The 17,328-nt window shown below is 43.3% G+C and overlaps 1 protein-coding gene across 2 annotated transcripts in view; it reads left to right on the forward strand.

The window, feature by feature from the left end:
- Positions 1-17,328, forward strand: part of RNF2 (ring finger protein 2) — a 19,753-nt gene continuing 2,425 nt past the window's right edge. The window contains exons 1-7 of one of the 2 annotated variants that reach the window (XM_077928324.1): positions 1-219; positions 4,603-4,713; positions 11,772-11,860; positions 12,112-12,272; positions 14,449-14,664; positions 15,289-15,561; positions 16,120-16,291. In XM_077928324.1, the coding sequence (XP_077784450.1) occupies positions 4,650-4,713; positions 11,772-11,860; positions 12,112-12,272; positions 14,449-14,664; positions 15,289-15,561; positions 16,120-16,291 (975 nt within the window). In that variant the 5' untranslated portion in view covers positions 1-219; positions 4,603-4,649. The remainder of the gene's footprint in view (positions 220-4,602; positions 4,714-11,771; positions 11,861-12,111; positions 12,273-14,448; positions 14,665-15,288; positions 15,562-16,119; positions 16,292-17,328) is intronic. The other variant, XM_077928325.1, reaches the window with a different exon arrangement.

Consider the following 17,328-nt stretch of genomic DNA (forward strand, 5'->3'; position numbering starts at 1 on the left):
GCGGCTCGCCATATTGTGTCGCTCGCTGAGGCGGAGAGGAGGCAGCGGCGGTGGGAGAAGCGGGCTGGGGCGGCCGCTGTCGACTCGCCTCAGCCCTGGCTGCCGGGAGAGGAGGAGGAGGCGGCGGCGGCGCCGACGGCGGCAACGACGACGGGCGAGAGAGCCGAGCCGCGGGGAGGGAGCGGGCCGGACACCGAGAGGCGGCGAGCAGCGGGGCCGGTGAGGAGAAGGCGGAGGAGGGAAAGGGGGGGCGCAGTTGGGGGGGGGTCTCTCCCTCCCACATGGAGCTGGAGAAGCCTCCGTTTTGGGGGGGGGGTGCGGATCCTGCGCACGTTTACTCGGGTGTAAAAGGGGTGGGGGTGCTTGCTCCTCGCCTCCACACACGATCTTTCTCCTTTTTTTTTCCTTCTTCTTTTTCTGTCATTAACCCGCCCACCCCCCCACCCCAATAATAACATTTAAGGAAGAGAGAGAGAGAAAAAGGTTGAGGCGCTTTTCTTCCTGCCGACCCTAGCACGGTTGTCCCTCCCCGCCCCCTTTCGATTTTATTTCATTATTATTTTCATTTCACTTTCAATTTGTATGCCGCCTTTCTGTGTTAACAATACTTACAAGGCGGTTTTCCTCCTCCTCTTCTTCTTTAGCCCATTAACCCGCCCACTCTCCCAAAACAATAACATTTAAGGGGGAGAGAGAGAGAAAAAGGTTGAGGCGCTTTTCTTCCTGTTGTCCCTCCCCGCCCCCTTTCCATTTTATTTCATCATTATTATTATTATTATTATTATTATTATTATTATTATTTCGCTTTCAATTTGTATGCCACCTTTCTGTGGCAGTTTTCCACCTCCTCCTCCTCTTCTTTTTCTTTAGCCATTAACCCGCCCACTCCCCCAAAATAATAACATTTAAGGGAGAGGAAAAGGGGCTGGGGCGATTTTCTTCCTGCCGTCCCTGGCACAGTTGTCCCTCCCCGCCCCCTTTCGATTTTATTTCATTATTATTTTCATTTCGCTTTCAATTTGTATACCGCATTTCTGTGTTAACAGTACACAAGGCGGTTTTCCTCCTCTTCTTCTTTTTCTTTAGCCATTAATCCACCCACTCTCCCAAAATAATAACATTTAAGGGAGGGGGAAAGGACTGGTGCGATTTTCTTCCTGCAGTCCCTGGCACGGTTGTCCCTCCCCGCCCCCCTCGATTTTGTGTCTTTTTTATTATTATTATTATTATTATTATTATTATTATTATTATTATTATTATGTTATTTTCCATTTCACTTTTAATTTGTATACCGCCTTTCTGTGTTAACAATACACAAGGTGGTTTAGAATTTACAGAAACAACAGAAGGATCGTGCACGCCTTAGAACAGTCTGATCCGATGCAAATCATAATTGGGGTAGGAAGATGGTGGTCTCATTTAAAAAATAATAATATTCTTATTTAAATTTTTATTGATTAAATTCGTACACCAAACCCTTCACCTGAAGATATCCCGGCGGTTTGCAAGCATAAGAATATGGAATAGAAAGCACAAAAATGCACAATACAATGGCGTTTTAGGAAAGGTGCCCCCAAGATGTTGGCACCGCTCTCCCATTGCTCTCCCTGCCCCAGTTCCCCTGGTTGCATTAATGGGAAGATCTCTAGAGGAATTATTTACTTATCATGCTGTATTTGCAGCTAACAGTAGTACATGGGCTCTCAGGTGGACAGAGGGTGTGTAGGAGTACACTGTCTCTTTAAAAGAGGAAAAGGTGTGCTTTAGGGTGGCATCTCGCTTGGCACCCATCATCTTTGTGAGCAGAGGGTGTTAAAGGGTGCCTTTGGAGTATCTGTTGGTGGAAATGCAGGGAAGAGACAAGAGTTTTGACTGTTGTATGTTGTTTGCAGAACATTGCTTGGCTGATTTCTTGTTTCCCTTGGTAGGTTAGAACTATGCTTGCTAGAGAGAGGCCTGTAAATTTAAAGGGATGTCTCCTGTGAGTTCTCGCGGAATTCCCAAGGATGATGTGGGATGTCCCAGCTCAGAGCACGTAGACTAGAAGAAGTGCTAAAAGTATTTCAATATGACAAGGATGCCATTTCATTTATGTGTTGCTAGGCTTATCAGAAGAGTAAAATGGCTTTGTGATAACGTGTTCATTTAAGGTGGTGCTGGTGTGTTTTTCTTCACAATACCAAAGCTAGTTCCATTTGTAGTTGAACCAGAGATAGGAGATTTGTGATGGGATGTCCTGCAGGTTTTTGGGGTTTTTTTTGTAATATAAAAAACCCTATTTACATGGTTAAATGTTTGACTGTTCAAAAAAGGATTTGCTCAACTGAACATTCAAATAATGGTCAAAAAGCACTAGCACATAGAAAATATGTTGTACCTCTGCCCATACCAATCAATATCCTGCCTATACCAATCAATCAACAGGTTTAATATATTATGCTAATTACAAAACCATGAAATTAAACTGTAACAGTTAATGCATTATTATAATCTTTAACAAATTTTACCTTTTATAAATGTTAATGTTTTGTCGAATTTCTCTTTGAAATTTACCTTGGAACAACAGTGTCAACCTACAGTTCAATTTTTAAAAAGGGGTCGGGGTGAAATTCAGCACTGCACAAGTAGAATACAAGCTCATGCAATGAATCCTTGCCATCCCACTGAAGCCCCCAGTAAAATACCTATTTATCTACTTGCACTGGTGTGCTTTCGAACTGCTAGGTTGGCAGGAGATGGAACAGAGCAATGGGAGCTCACCCCGTCTTGTGGATTCGAACCTCAGACCTTCCGATCAGCCAGCCCAAGAGGCTCAGCACCACCTGCTCCCTCTGAAGCCCCCAGTACCCCCTTTCAAAAAACAAAAAAAACCTCCAGAGGACTGCTAGGGACTTATCAAACAATGCGTTGCAGGAGTGGAGGAATCTTCCAAAATTGGAAGGTAGAGTTTTGTACTCCACTAGCACAGGATTATTCCATCAGTTTTTGGGGCGTTCTCTCACTGTAGTGCTGGACAGCTCATCCCACATCCTGTAAGTCTCCCCCCTGACCCTCAAGGGGGCTTTCATAGGGGTAGTGGTGGCTGAAAGGTGAAGAAAAAAAACCATGTGTGAGCTTGTTCTCTGTGTGCACAATGTTGAATATTGCCCAATGTAATTAAAACAGAAATAAAGCAAAGTAACAGTAACTACAAAGAAAGGGCAAGTGTCACTTTAAAAGTGACTTCTGCTAAGTAGGCAGAAAACCCATTCTTCAGGCATAATTAACTTAATGAAATATTTGACTGTGGTCAAACAGTAGTGCCCAACTAACAATATCTGACTAGCGTCTTGCCAAAGGCAAGGCGGTTCTTTTAAAATGAGATTCAGAAGCAATACAAAATACACAAGTGAGTGAGAAGATCAAAGATTTTGTTCCAAAAGAGCAAGCAATGTATACATACCAAGTAAGCACTTCAATCTGCCACTTGGAAGCCCTCAAGAAGTGTCAAAGCGACTCCCCCAGGTAGCCTCAGTTTGCACAGCCCTACGGCTGATCAGTCCATGCACTAGCTTCAGAGAAACACTGCCTAAACAGTCAGATTTTATAGACAGCCTGTGTGGCTTCCAAAACTGGCTACTTGCAGACCATCCGTTAGCCACCCCCTCTCAATGCCTTACTTTCTCAAAACATGTCAAACATGAGAGAAGGTACCCAGCACTATCCTCCCAAACTGATTAGGCAGCTGTGGGAGTGTGGATTTCATCTCTTTCCAACGTTCCCAGAACATCTAAGACTGTTCTCAAAACATTCCTCATTAAAAACTTAACAGGAGAATGAGGGGGAAGGAACAGAGGCAGGGAGGGCTCCATGCCAGACCACTAACTCCTTGATATATTTTATCTTCCAGATGCATTTTCCATACAATCAGTCAGCTAGCCAACATGCCATCCCTATTTAAAAGATGTGTGGGGAAGAATCAGGTCGGAGGTGGTGTAAACCTCCCCACGGCTCACCATTTCCCCTAACAACTCTCTCCCATATCTTCTGTTGGTATTAAGGGGAAAACATTCTCAGGATGCAAGAGGGCAAAAGAATTAACCTATCCCAGCATCCTACTTTTCAGTGCTTCTGGGAAGCAGGACATGAATGCAACAATCCTAAAAACTTAGGAACATCAGAAGTGCCCTGCAACTGGGTCTGGCCAAAGGTGGCCCATCTAGTCAAGCAGTTCTCACAGTGACCAACCCTCTGTTTGTTTCCAGTAGCTGGTATTCAGAGCTATACTGCCTGTGAACATGGAAGCTCAGTTAAGTTAATAACTTATGGCTAATTGGCAAATGTACTACAGAGGAGGTCTGCTGGATTTGATAAAATGGGCCATCTATTCCAGCATTCTCTGGGGAGCCCACAAGGGCAGGACAGCCCCTGTTGCCCATGATGCTAAAAGATTAAATCTCTTTCCACAGTGTCTATGGGGACACCCTTCTCACCCCAAGCCATTTTCCCCAATCTAAATCTCCTCTCAAAGGTCTTATTTCGCCCAAGGGAAAAACATGCTCATGATGCAAGAGAATTAACCATATTCTTCAAAGCATCTTGTCGGTTGTCTCGTTACATCAGGCACCAGTTTCAACCTGAGGGTGGCATTCCATCATGTACAGTTGGCTATGTTTCCGGCTGTGCAAAAACCAGAGGTTTTGACACATCTGACCCTGCATCCAGACAAACGAGGTATTATGACAGTTCCAGGACACATTAAAGCCAGACAAGAGCACTCGAGGGCCAGTGTGGTGTAGTGGTTAAGAGCGATAGACTCGTAATCTGGTGAACCGGGTTTGATTCCCTGCTCCTCCACATGCAGCTGCTGGGTGACCTTGGGCTAGTCACAGTTCTCTGAGGTCTCTCAGTCCCACTCACCTCACAGAGTGTTTGTTGTGGGGGAGGAAGGGAAAGGAGAATGTTAGCCGCTTTGAGACTCCTTCGGGTAGTGATAAAGCGGGATATCAAATCCAAACTCCTCTTCTTCTTGAGGAGTGTGTGGAACCAGACCAGTGAGGGGTGTAGTCTAGGGAGGAGGCATGGCCTGTAAAGGGTCACAAAGGCAGGCACAGAAACTTGGAGGGCCAGATTTGGTTCCCAAGCCTGAGGTTCCCCACTCCTGCTTTACATAAATCTCTACTTACCCTCAGTTAAGTGAGTTATGGGGGAAATAGCATGTGAGATTCTTGGGGCAGGGTATTCTTTCTTAAAAGAGTAGAGGTGCAAGAGTGAAGTGTGCCTCCAGTCCTAATACAGAAGTGCTTCAACTACACACTTGGGAGTCATTTCGGCTCCTGAACAATTGAAAACTGGAAGTGAGTGTTCTGGTTTTCGAACGTTCTTTTGGATGCTGAAAATCCAAGGGGGCTTCCGATTGGCTGCAGAGCTTCCTGCAGCCAATCAGAAGTTGCACTTTGGAAATCGAATGTTTCGGAAGTTGAACAGACTTCCAGAAAGGATTCTCTTCTACTTCCGAGATACAACTGTATTGGAAGTGAGAGAGACACTGTTCAAAACAAATGGTGACTGATCAATGCTACATTCTTGCCATTGCTTCTAAAGAAAACAATTACAAGCTATAATTTTTTCATCCAGTAAGGTGCTTCCAAAATGAAATGCAGAAAGATTCAGTGTGGTATCAAGACAGTATAATTTTGCTATTAAGAACAGGATAGCACTACCCTGTGGTCCGTTTTACTGTCATTTAAATTGGTACAATGGTGTTTGTCCTTTTTTTTCTGGATTTTTTATGATTAGTTGTTTTTTATTGTTCACTTCCTTTTAAAAATAGAAAGGTGATTAAAACATATTCAAAGCATTTTTGTTACCGTCATCATACAACTGCTTGTTGAAATAAATGGGCATGATTTAGCTCTCTACTTTTAATGAACTCTTCTGTAAAAAATTATGAATTATAACATAATGGGGAAATATTTGCTGGTGCAATGAATGCAGAATATGTAGTCTTGTCTGAAAAGTTTCACAATCTTCTCTTGCTTTCCTCCTCCCGAATCACATAAATCTAGAATGCAGACACATTTCTTTCACTTGCGTGTGTTAAACAGCAAAAATACAGTAGCTGCCTATCTACCTGTCCAACCATTATGAACTAATTGGGAGAAATAAGTGGATCAGTCTTGAATGGTTTACTACTTTTCACATTTGGCTTTGACAGTCAATGGAAAAAAGAGAAGTTGGTGTTTGTATGAGTAGGTCAGGTCAGTAGGACAGTTGCTTAAGCTCAGGCAAATTGATCATGACTGAAGGTAGAGCAGAATTCAGATAAATTTGGCATGGTTAACTAGAGTTGCCACCATAGATTGTTTAATTAGCCCAGTGTTTCTTTAGGCACCAGGCAAAAATGTTTCTCTATAACCAGGCCTTTGGCAGATTAAACAATCTATGCAATCTATGCCTTTTTAAATGTGGTTGTGGAAGCAGGGGTTATTGGCTTGCTTTCATTGTGTTTTGTTGCACATTTTGTGTTCTTATTTTGTAATTTTATGTTGTGCTCCACCCTCTGATCTTCAAATTAAGAGTGGTATACAAATTTGATTAATAATAAATGTAATAAAAGCTTTAGGGTCACTTCATACAAAAAGAGCATTAACTGTGGTTTCCATAATATAAATTGCACCTTCCCTCCCCTCCTCTTCAAAATGTACAAAACCGAAGGCTTCCCAATCACTGTTTATACTTGAAAGCAAGGAGCACAACTTGCATATGTGGATGTTCTTAATAAAGGCCGCTGTGTGCATATTTTATACTGGGAACTGATCTTAGAGCCCCATATGGTATGTGAATTGGTCCTAACAAAGCAAATATAGTTTCTCTCTCCAGGCATGGGGCTAACTAGGCAAATGGAAAATGAAGAGGCCATTCTTTATGTTACTTAAGCCATTTATACCCTACCCTACAATGTTTCCACTTGCAGGGCAGTTTACACGAAATAACAAAATTAACAACAGTTCAGAATATAATCAAAATGTGTGCGCTTCATGAGCTTTGTGAAGAGGAATGTGGGAAGGAAACAAAAGCTCTGCAGCGCCATAGCATTTCTCCCTTGGTCCCTAGCAGCAATCAGTACAGTGAGGTGTGTATCCGCAGCGGACTTTTTCAGACCCAATCAGGCATTCAGCTTATCTCTTCTCTCCCCCCTCCACTCCCCACAGCGCATCATGTGTTGCTCTGAGTAGTTGCTAAACTAACTGCCAAAGCAGCATAGTGTTCTAGTTGTGGTAATTTACATCTGCTTGTGTCCTTGGGGTGCTGGACATGTTCTGTCAGGGAGATTGCTGATTATTAGCCATGATGCATGCTTAACATGTAGAGATAGTGTGCCTTAATGCTTACAAGCTTTCTGGAGGCACAAGTCGTCATGTTGAATGCTTTTGAAACGTGATACAGTGTGGATTTATTGAAGGAGTTGCATTCCTCCAATCTTGCTGTACCCCACTTGTGAGTAGTAAAAGGTTTTTAGAAGAATTTGGAACAAGAGAAAGTTCTTAGAGAGCTGGTCAGTCTGTATCAAATCACGAAAAGTGCTGCAATTGCTACAGTCTAACCACAGCCAAGATATATGTTGTGTGGGAAATGGAATTTAAAACGTTTTTGATTGAGTGCTAGGTCAGGTATTTGCTAAACAGATTTCACAGAAATTTTATTTATGGTTGGGGTTTTTTAGAAAAAGTTGGAGAATTACTTATTTTTTCCTATGTAATGCTTCCATGTTGTCTAGGATTTTTTTAATACATCACAGTTTGTCATTAAAAAATAATAATAATACTTGTTGAAAGCCTCCCTTCAGAAGCTAGATGCGTTTGAAGTAATGAGGTAACCTAGCTAATGTAGGCTCCCACTCTGAGAAGTGGGATGTACAAGAAAGAGGTATCAGCAGGCTTGAGGAAATCCCAAGATTTCCAGAGGTAAACACCATTTTAAGAAAAAATAAACATGGGGGGACCCCAGAATGGCCCACTGAGAACTGAACGTTCTTGGTGGACATGAAATACTGATAGATGGGTGGGTGTAATTGAAAGCCAGGAGGACTGAAGTGGCTGGCAAGCTGAACAGGAAAACATGCCACATTGCAATGTTTTTGTTGCATGACCCAATTGTAGATTCTGTAGATTATAGGGTCCTGCCCCAAGACTTACAGAAACATTCTGCATATTCTATCACTTCCACTTTCCATAATCTATCATATAATTTGGAAAGTTTTGTTTCTTTATTATGCATTTGGGCATCTCTTAACGACACTATAACCATTTTTTTCACAATGGTTCCAGAGATCAAGGTGCAAGTTATTCTTTGGATACAGTTGGGCATTATTTTGAACTACAAGGGTGAACTGAACCTTTAAAACGGCACTGATATTTTTGGTTTTAGACTTCCTGAGCAGCACTGGTTACGTGGTTGGTAGTTGCTAATAATGTGAGGGTTTTCATCCTTCCATTACTTGAAATAAGAGAAGCCTGACAAATGACTGTTGCAGTAACTAGACTCCTTTACACAATATAGTGGCAGTGTATTGCAATAGGATTTGGGGATCTACTTGGAGTTCTGGGCATATACAAATAATATTTTAAAATTAATGATGTCCAAAAACTGAATCTTATTTCAACATTGCAGCTTAAGGGACATTTATATTTTTATAAAATTTGTCAGCTGATTTTTTTTTATAAATTAAGCACAGCTTCATGGAAGATGTTTGTATATTTGTGTGATAGAAAATGTGTAGCTCTAATGACCTTATTAAAACTTATTAGTTTCTGCTGACAAATATAATAACCTTATTATGGCTTAGTGACACTTAATGCCATAAACATGTTCTTAATTTTCTGCCTTGACATAAGAAATTCTGCGATGCCTATTAGTTATAATATTGGAGACAGCTGCAGTAGTATATTAGTATTTTCTGTAGATAATCAGTGTTCAACATTGATAGAAAAGAGGAGCTCATAAAGAATGAAATGGAATCTGAAATGGAAACAATATGCAGTGCTTTGGACTCTAAACCACTTTAGTTGAACTGGAAATTAAAAAGGAACAATCACAGCAGTGTTACTAGTTTGTAGAAGTTGCTTGTTGGTAGTATTGGCCCGTTGGTTCACCTAGGAATATTGACTTCTTGCTCACTTGGGGGCCCACAGTTTTGGCTGGACTTGGTAGCCAGCCACAAGTCATCTAACTTCTGCAGAAGAATGTGAGGAAGGCAGATACAGTCATACCTCGGGTTAAATTTGCTTCAAGTTGAGCGTGTTCGAGTTGCGCTCCGCAGCAACCCGGAAGTAACGGAGCGCGTTACTTCTGGGTTTCGCCGCTTGCGCATGCGCAGACGCTCAAAATGACCGCATGTGCAGAAGCGGCGAAAAGTGACGCGTGCGCAGACGTGCCGTCGCTAGATACGTTTACTTCTAGATGCGAACGGGACTCCGGAATGGATCCCGTTCATATCTAGAGGTACCACTGTACCTGCTGATTGCAATGCATATTCTCAACTAGCCACTATTTACTACTAAGAATAGCTAAAACTTGATTTCCGCTTCTATTGGACCTGAGGGAAGAATGGGTCATTATTCCACTTCCCACTGACTCTTGAGTGGTCAAAAGTGTCAAGACTCCTTCATGAAGGCCTGGCATGATTGCTGTTGCTTCTTATGAGAAGTGATGAGAGACATGCTGCTTCTGGCAGGGCCTGGCTGTGAGGAGGAAGTGAGACGATGATCCCAGACCTTCCCAAGTCCTCTGGAACAGAGCAAAGGGTCTGGATTTGATCACTTACCGTATTTTCCCCTCTATAACACGCAGATTTTTTCTCCTAAAAAGGAAGGGGAAATGTCTGTGCGTGTTATAGAGCGAATGTGTGGTCCCTGGAGCCAAAAAATCAGGCAAAGGTCAAATTGTGAGTCACGGAGAAGGGAAACCTGAAAAGAGGAAGTGGCTGCTTTCCTGCATTCTGCCTCAGGGTCTTACTGCCCACCCTCCTCTGTTTCCTTGCTGTGTTTGCTGAAACGGAACAAAGAGCAGGGAAAGCCCCTCCCCTCCAGGCAAGCAGTGTGTCGTTCTTTCTAATTCCTCTCTGTGCTCCGGTGCTGCTGGGGGAGAGGGAGAGAGAGGGGGGAGGGAGAGAGGGGGGAGGGAGAGAGAGGGGGGAGGGAGGGATGGAGAGAGAGAGAGAGAGAGAGAGAGAGAGAGAGAGAGAGATGGCTGGCTTGGGGGGGAACTTTTGCCTTTCTTTCCTCCCACCCGTTAAATCCTTCTCCAGCATTCTTAGCCAGCTGCTTCTCTGCACACCCCTCTCATGTCCCTTCTTTGTTTTTCCTTCGCTCCCCACTTAAAATGTGGTTACAAAGCATAGATCAACATGGATCCTCAGGATCTTTGCATTGGGTCACCCCAAATTCACCATCAGATCACATAGCATGTCCATGGCTACAGCCTGCACCCAAAAAATCACGCACCCACTGTTGCCTGGGGCTGCAATGGTGCAAAACCGTGGTTACAAAGCATGGATCCACAGGAATTCTCAGGATTTTTGCATTGGGTCACCCCAAATTCACCATCAGATCACGTGTCTGTGGCCACAGCATGAAGCACAAAAATGATACATCCACTGTTTCATTCAGAATGTTTTTTCCCTTGTTTTCCTCCTCTAAAAACGATGTGCGTGTTATGGTCAGGTGCGTGTTATAGAGCGAAAAATACGGTACTCTACACAGTGCTATGCAGACCCCTGGAAGCAATGAGAATCGCATTGTGTTTCTAAATGTTTATGGAAGGCTTTGTTAATTAGCTGCCGTGAAGGTTTTTGATAGGGTTTGCGGATTTCCAAATTACCTTCTATGGAAAGATATTGGAAAAATACTTTGTTTGACTTAATTACACATGGTGTGGGTAGGGGAGTAAAATACCAACAGAAGGGAGTTAAGCAGCTCTAGACAGCTTAGAAAGTTGCACGGCGTCAAATATGGGGTAGATTAGAAAATTGATTCTGTTATTATTTACTTTTACATTCCAACCTTTCTCTCTGTGTCTGTATCCACAGACTAATACTGTACTGCATTCCAGTATAAAAATCAAGATATAATCAAATGCTGATTGGATATGTACCTGAATATGCAGTAGGCATGTATAATTGTATGAGTGTGATGCAGGTGCAGTCATTTTTACTTCTATTTGGTTTTAATGAAATGAAAATGTACTACTAGAAAAACTGTTGGGTGTGAATGATGATGAATTTGGGTAATTTCCCATCTTCCTCGGATGTTAAAAAGAAAAAAGTTGGGACTTGTTCTGCAGATGTGTGACTCTCTTTAAAAGGGATGAGAAAGTCCCAAAGGTGAGGTCTGTCATTTTCACTCTGTCTCCGGAGCTCCACTGTCTCAGTCTCATTTACTTCATGAAGTAAATAGCTTTAGTCAGAAGACTAGGCCAAGACCTCTTGTCTGTATATTGCTTTTTAAAGGGAGGAAGATCTAACTGCAGCTTCTGAACTCTTGACATGTGCTCCATTATGTTCATCCAGAGGTGCCATATATTTCCTGGAATATCCCTGTAGCATATTGGTGGATATCCCTGTGCTATAGGTACTTTTCACATGAAATGGAAATGAGTGAGAAATGATCTGGAAGTGGTTTGAGGGGTGTAGTCTGCTGACCTGTCTTGTGAAATATGAGTCCACCTCTGAAAATGCCCAATCTGCAGGACCTCTTAAAATGCTTGATTTTCGTGTTTCTCTTCTCTTCTAGCCATGTCTCAGGCTGTGCAGACAAACGGAACGCAGCCTTTGAGCAAAACATGGGAGCTCAGCTTGTATGAACTTCAAAGAACACCTCAGGTACTAAAGAGGAGTTGTTGTGTTTTTAAAAAAACATCTTTGCTTAACTTACAAAAGATGTGAATGCCCCCTGCCCCCCAAAATGTTAATTTATCAACTAGAGCATTACAACAAAACTCAAATCTTATTTGCATTTGCCAGAAATAAAGAGGAAATGATTTCATGATTATTATGAGGCATTTTAAAAAATAGCAACTTCAGCTTGACCAGGAAACAATTGCCTGAGAACTCTATTTAACTTTTATCATTAGGAAGCAATAACAGATGGCTTGGAAATAGTGGTGTCACCACGAAGCCTCCACAGTGAGCTGATGTGTCCCATTTGTTTGGATATGTTGAAGAACACCATGACTACTAAGGAATGTCTGCATCGTTTTTGCGCTGATTGTATCATCACAGCCCTGAGAAGTGGGTAAGTATGGTGATAAAAGATTTTTTTAAAAAAAACCTCTATCTGGATTGGTTATAGTACTTGAGCAGTACCTTGGGATTCTAGGTAAAATGTAAAGAACCTGCAAAAAACCCCAAAAAAACTTTAGGTGGTATTCAAGTAAGTTTTATTCAGAGAAGACCCATTGAAATTAAAAGCCTTCTGTCATGAATGCTTTGAGATTCCTGCATTGCAGGGCATTGGACTAGATGACACTTATGGTCCCTTCTGTGTTCATTAATTTCAGTGTGTCTGCTCTGAGTAAAGCTTAGTTGAAGATCACCCTTTTACTTTACCTCCCTCCCTCCCCAAAGTTGACAGCCAGCCAAGGCCACAATTCCCAAATCTTAAATGTTTAGCATTAAAAGGTAGAGAAGCATTTGCAGTTACTTTATTTTTATTTTGTCCTTCCTCCAAGGAGTTTACGGGGTATGGCTCCCGCTGACGGATTGGATCCTAAAATTCCTAGGCGCTCTGTGTTCTGATGAATGGCGGAGTCCCAGAAGTGTATGTTTGGAGTGGATGCATCGTGTAGTAATAAAACACGCTGAGTCAAAGAAAAACTTTTACTAAAGGGAAAAGGGGCTTCGTTACAAAAACCAAAAATAAATTTCAGAGAAAAAACTGCAACCATGTGAGGTACAAACAAAAGTAGGAGAGTGACCAGCTCGCTGAGTGCACAAATTTATCTCTCCTAGCTCAGCGTGACCTTCAGATAGTCAAAACCATGGGTAGGCAAACTAAGGCCTGCAGGCCGGATTAGGCCCAATTGCCTTCTGGATCTGGCCTGCAGACGGTCTGGGAATCACCATGTAGATCACCTCTCCCTCACACGGCAGCGGCAGCGCCTCCTCCCTCCCTCCTCCTGGCTTCCCACCGCCCTGCCTAGAGGAGGAAGGGGGCTGGGCTTTGTTGGTGCCAGCAGCAGCAGTAGCGCTTGAGCGGCCACCATTTTAAGCAGCCCCTGACCGGAGCCCTTTCATGCGCCGCTCATCGTCCCTTCACCGCCACCAGCCCCTGCTGCTCGCAAGACACAGGTAAGCAGCCACCAGGGCTCATGGTGCTCTTGCATCACCCCCCCCCCAATATAGTCTGGCCCCCCACAAGGTTTGAGGGACAGTGGACCAGCCCCCTACTGAAGAAGTTTGCTGACCCCTGGTCAAAACAATATTTGTAACAGAAATGAACCTCCTAGAATGAATTAGAATCTTCCAGCATTTTCCAGTTTCTGCCCTCAAAGACTTTAGCCATGATGCCCCATCCCAATTTATCATCACAACCAACTTGTAGAATAGAGACTTGACTCGGTGTCACCCAGAGAACTTCATATCTTGATATTTTGAACCTAGGACTCACTGGTTCAAGTCAGGTACTGCACTGGCAGCAAGAAACTTCTTGGTGTTTTTTTCTGACCAAGAAGGGGACGTGTAAGGAATTGTGCCTCTTTATTCTCATTCCCCACCTAATAAGTGATTAGCTGTAATAACTCAACAGCTAAGTTAGGGAACTGAAGTGAAATACCTCAAAATAAGCTTAGCCTTTACCAACTAGTCTAGAAACCTGTAACGTCTAACTGAAGAGTAGTAACTGAAAAGAAGCAACTGTGAAGTGAGTATAACACATGGGTGTCAAACACAAGGCCCGCGGGCCGAATGTGGCCCGCCAGACCTCGTCATGTGGCCCTTGTAGCCGCCGCCGGCCGCCAGCCTTCACCTTTTATTCTCGCTTTTTTTTTTTTTTGACACAAGAAAGCCGCCTCTTCAGCGCATGAGAACAAGCCAGAGAACGTCTGCCCTCTAGCAGCGCCGGCCGTTCTACACAGGAAACCTCCACTTTACATGCATTCAGGAAACCTCCACTTGTTTTTATATTGAGCGCATATTGAGTCCTATAGATACAACCGGACCTTTGAGGGTGACCAAACTACTGATGCGGCCCCCGATGAATTTGAGTTTGACACCCCTGGTATAACAAATCTGTTTGCACCAGGTGCTTGAATTGTGCGATGTGCAAAACTGGTTTGTGACTGTATCCAATATGGCAAGGGTTTGGTAAGTCATATTTCATTAAGAAGGGACTAATCAAGACTGCAGACTGTTACAAAGCATGATATGAAGAGCATACTTGTGGAACTGCTTTTCTCCTTTTCTCTTCTTAGAAACAAAGAATGCCCTACTTGCCGTAAAAAGCTTGTTTCGAAGAGGTCACTAAGACCAGACCCAAACTTTGATGCCCTTATCAGTAAAATTTATCCAAGTCGTGATGAATATGAAGCCCATCAGGAGAGAGTTCTAGCAAGGATCAGTAAGCACAACAACCAGCAGGCTCTGAGCCACAGCATTGAGGAGGGTCTGAAAATCCAGGCCCTGAACAGGTAAGAGACTCCAAGTAATCGGGAGTTAGACATTGGAGGGTGTGGGGAGGTGCAGCTTAGTGCTAGAAAACTAGATTGGGTTTTCAATCTCAAACCCACATTTTCAGTTTAAAAATTATGCTACCAGAGTTGAGAGAGATACTTGCTTAGGTTTTGAGAACTGCTGTTACAAGTAGACAGAAGTGAGCTAAATGGTTCCTATTCTGCAAGGCAGATTAATGTGTGTTATGTATGATCCTGCCCATTTTTGTCTATAATTGGAAGATGACTGACTAAGCTTAGCAAGCTGGTTTTATTTAATGAGCTTTTGCAGGAAAACAGAAACCTGTTTTAATGATATCTGGGGTTCTAGAGTCCAACTCTGCACCAGTCATGCCTTTCTGCATTTGGCATTCTTGCACTCTGCTTCAGTTCCATATGAATGTTTTTTTGGATCTGAGAAACTTAATTCTTCCATAGTGGAACATGCTAAACGGTGGTTCTGCATTGATTGTGTCAGCTGGCAGTTTGTTTTGAGATCATGGGAGTCTTATTCATATATTTGATAGCTTGTGTGAGGTCTTTGAAAATGACTTGCTGAACAGGTTGCATGACTTACTTGAACATGTTATGTATGCTTCTTAGGTTACAGAGAGGCAAGAAGCAACCGATAGAGAATGGCAGTGGAGCAGAAGACAATGGCGACAGCTCGCATTGTAGTAATGCTTCAACTCACAGTAATCAAGAAGCTGGGCCAAGTAACAAAAGGACAAAAACCTCCGATGATTCTGGGCTAGAATTGGATAATAATAATACGACAGTTGCCATAGACCCAGTATTGGATGGTGCAAGTGAAATAGAACTAGTTTTCCGACCCCATCCGACACTAATGGAAAATGATGACAGTGCACAGACAAGGTAAGCAGTGGTTGTCCCTTTTTTCAGAAGGTGTTGTGTACATGTTAGTGATCTAGCCCAGGGGTCTGCAACCTTTAAGACAAAAAGAGCCACTTGGACCCGTTTCCAAAGGGGGGGGAAACTGGGAGCCGCAAAACCATTGTGACATTTAAAACAAATATATCTCCGGAGCCGCGATCTGACAGCGGGCGGGAAGGTGACGTCGGGACGGTGCGTGGCTAACGCACCGCCCCCATGCAACGTCACAGCCAGTACAGCGCCCGCCACAGTGGGGAGTGTCGGGGCGCACAATGCGCCTCTTCCCCTCACTAGTATCCGCCCCGGAGCCGCAGCAAAGGTGTAAAAGAGCCACATGCGGCTCCGGAGCCGCGGGTTGCAGACCCCTGATCTAGCCTTTTGCGAAGGGGTGTGTGTGCTATCTGATTATTCAGGACAAGCTCTTGGAAGTGCTCAGTTGCCGCCCTTTACCTATATTTTGGATCATGTTGCTTGTGGATGTTTTTCAATTGCAGTCATTTATTTATTTTTGTACATGGGTTGTCTTTGTTCTTGCTGCAGGTACATAAAGACCTCTGGCAATGCCACAGTTGATCACTTGTCCAAGTACCTAGCTGTGAGATTGGCCTTGGAAGAACTCCGAAGCAAAGGAGAGTCAAATCAGATGAATCTTGAAACAGCCAGTGAGAAGCAGTACACAATTTATATTGCTACAGCTAATGGCCAGTTTACTGTGAGTAGCTGATTCAGCTAAAACCGTAATTGGGAGAAAATAAAGTGCCACAGCTTTAAGATACACCTGAGTCCTATTGAGAAATTCTCCATGCACAGGGCTAAATGCATGGAAGGGAAGCAAGACCACATCTGGCTCTGCTGCCAAAGCCCTGCATCCTCTCCAGAACATCCACAAAGGGGCACCTACTTGTGTTCAGGTGAGCATGCCTAGGCACCCCTTTGCTTGCCCTGTTGATGTCAGAGATGGATCTGCTATGGCAAATGACTTAAAGGGAGACTGTGCGGAATTTCTGAATAGGATTTTGATGTACTTCTGTTCCTCTTGAGGCTGATCACGCAACTTGTATGAAGTGGGCCTGTGAACAAGCACAACATTGGTATAAAATCAGTGTAAATAATTACATGGTCATACTGCTTAAAGAGAGTGTGTGGTATATAGCAGCTGGGGTATTGAGCTTGGATTTGAAGAAATCCCAGATTCAAATCTCTGCTCATCTGGGATGCTTTCTGAATGGTTACTAACAAGTGCTCATCTTTGAGCCGATCCTGTTTGTGTAGTTATTTTTACACCAGGGGTGCGGAACCTTTTTGAAACCAAGGTCTGCATCCCCTCTTGGGATTTGGAAGTGTCCAAAGTGGGTGTGGTCACCACCACAAATTTACATGCACACGGCTTTTTCCCGCCCGCCATGCTGTTTTTAACTTACTGAAGGAAGGACAAATGAAATGGGTCTTTGTTAGAAAAGGATTTCTCTGCATTTGGGCTGCTATAGAGCCCGGAAAGCTTTGGGGCGGTTTCCCACCCCGTGTTTAACAAAGTAAGCTTAGCATCGATCCCAAGTGCTGTAGTTACTTAACTGCTTTCCGCAGGTAAACAGGTACCTAATTACTGAGGTAGTATATGCCCTATTATGCTAGCAAGAATCATTTTGTAAAAGAACTGTAGACGTGTCAAATTACAGCAAAGCGTCTTAACTGTATTTGTAGCTGCTGCTTGCTTTGGAATTGAGAGTGGAATTGACATCTGGATTATAT

Source organism: Podarcis muralis, chromosome 5 (assembly GCF_964188315.1).
Source record: "Podarcis muralis chromosome 5, rPodMur119.hap1.1, whole genome shotgun sequence".
Classification (NCBI taxonomy): Eukaryota; Metazoa; Chordata; class Lepidosauria; order Squamata; family Lacertidae; genus Podarcis; species Podarcis muralis.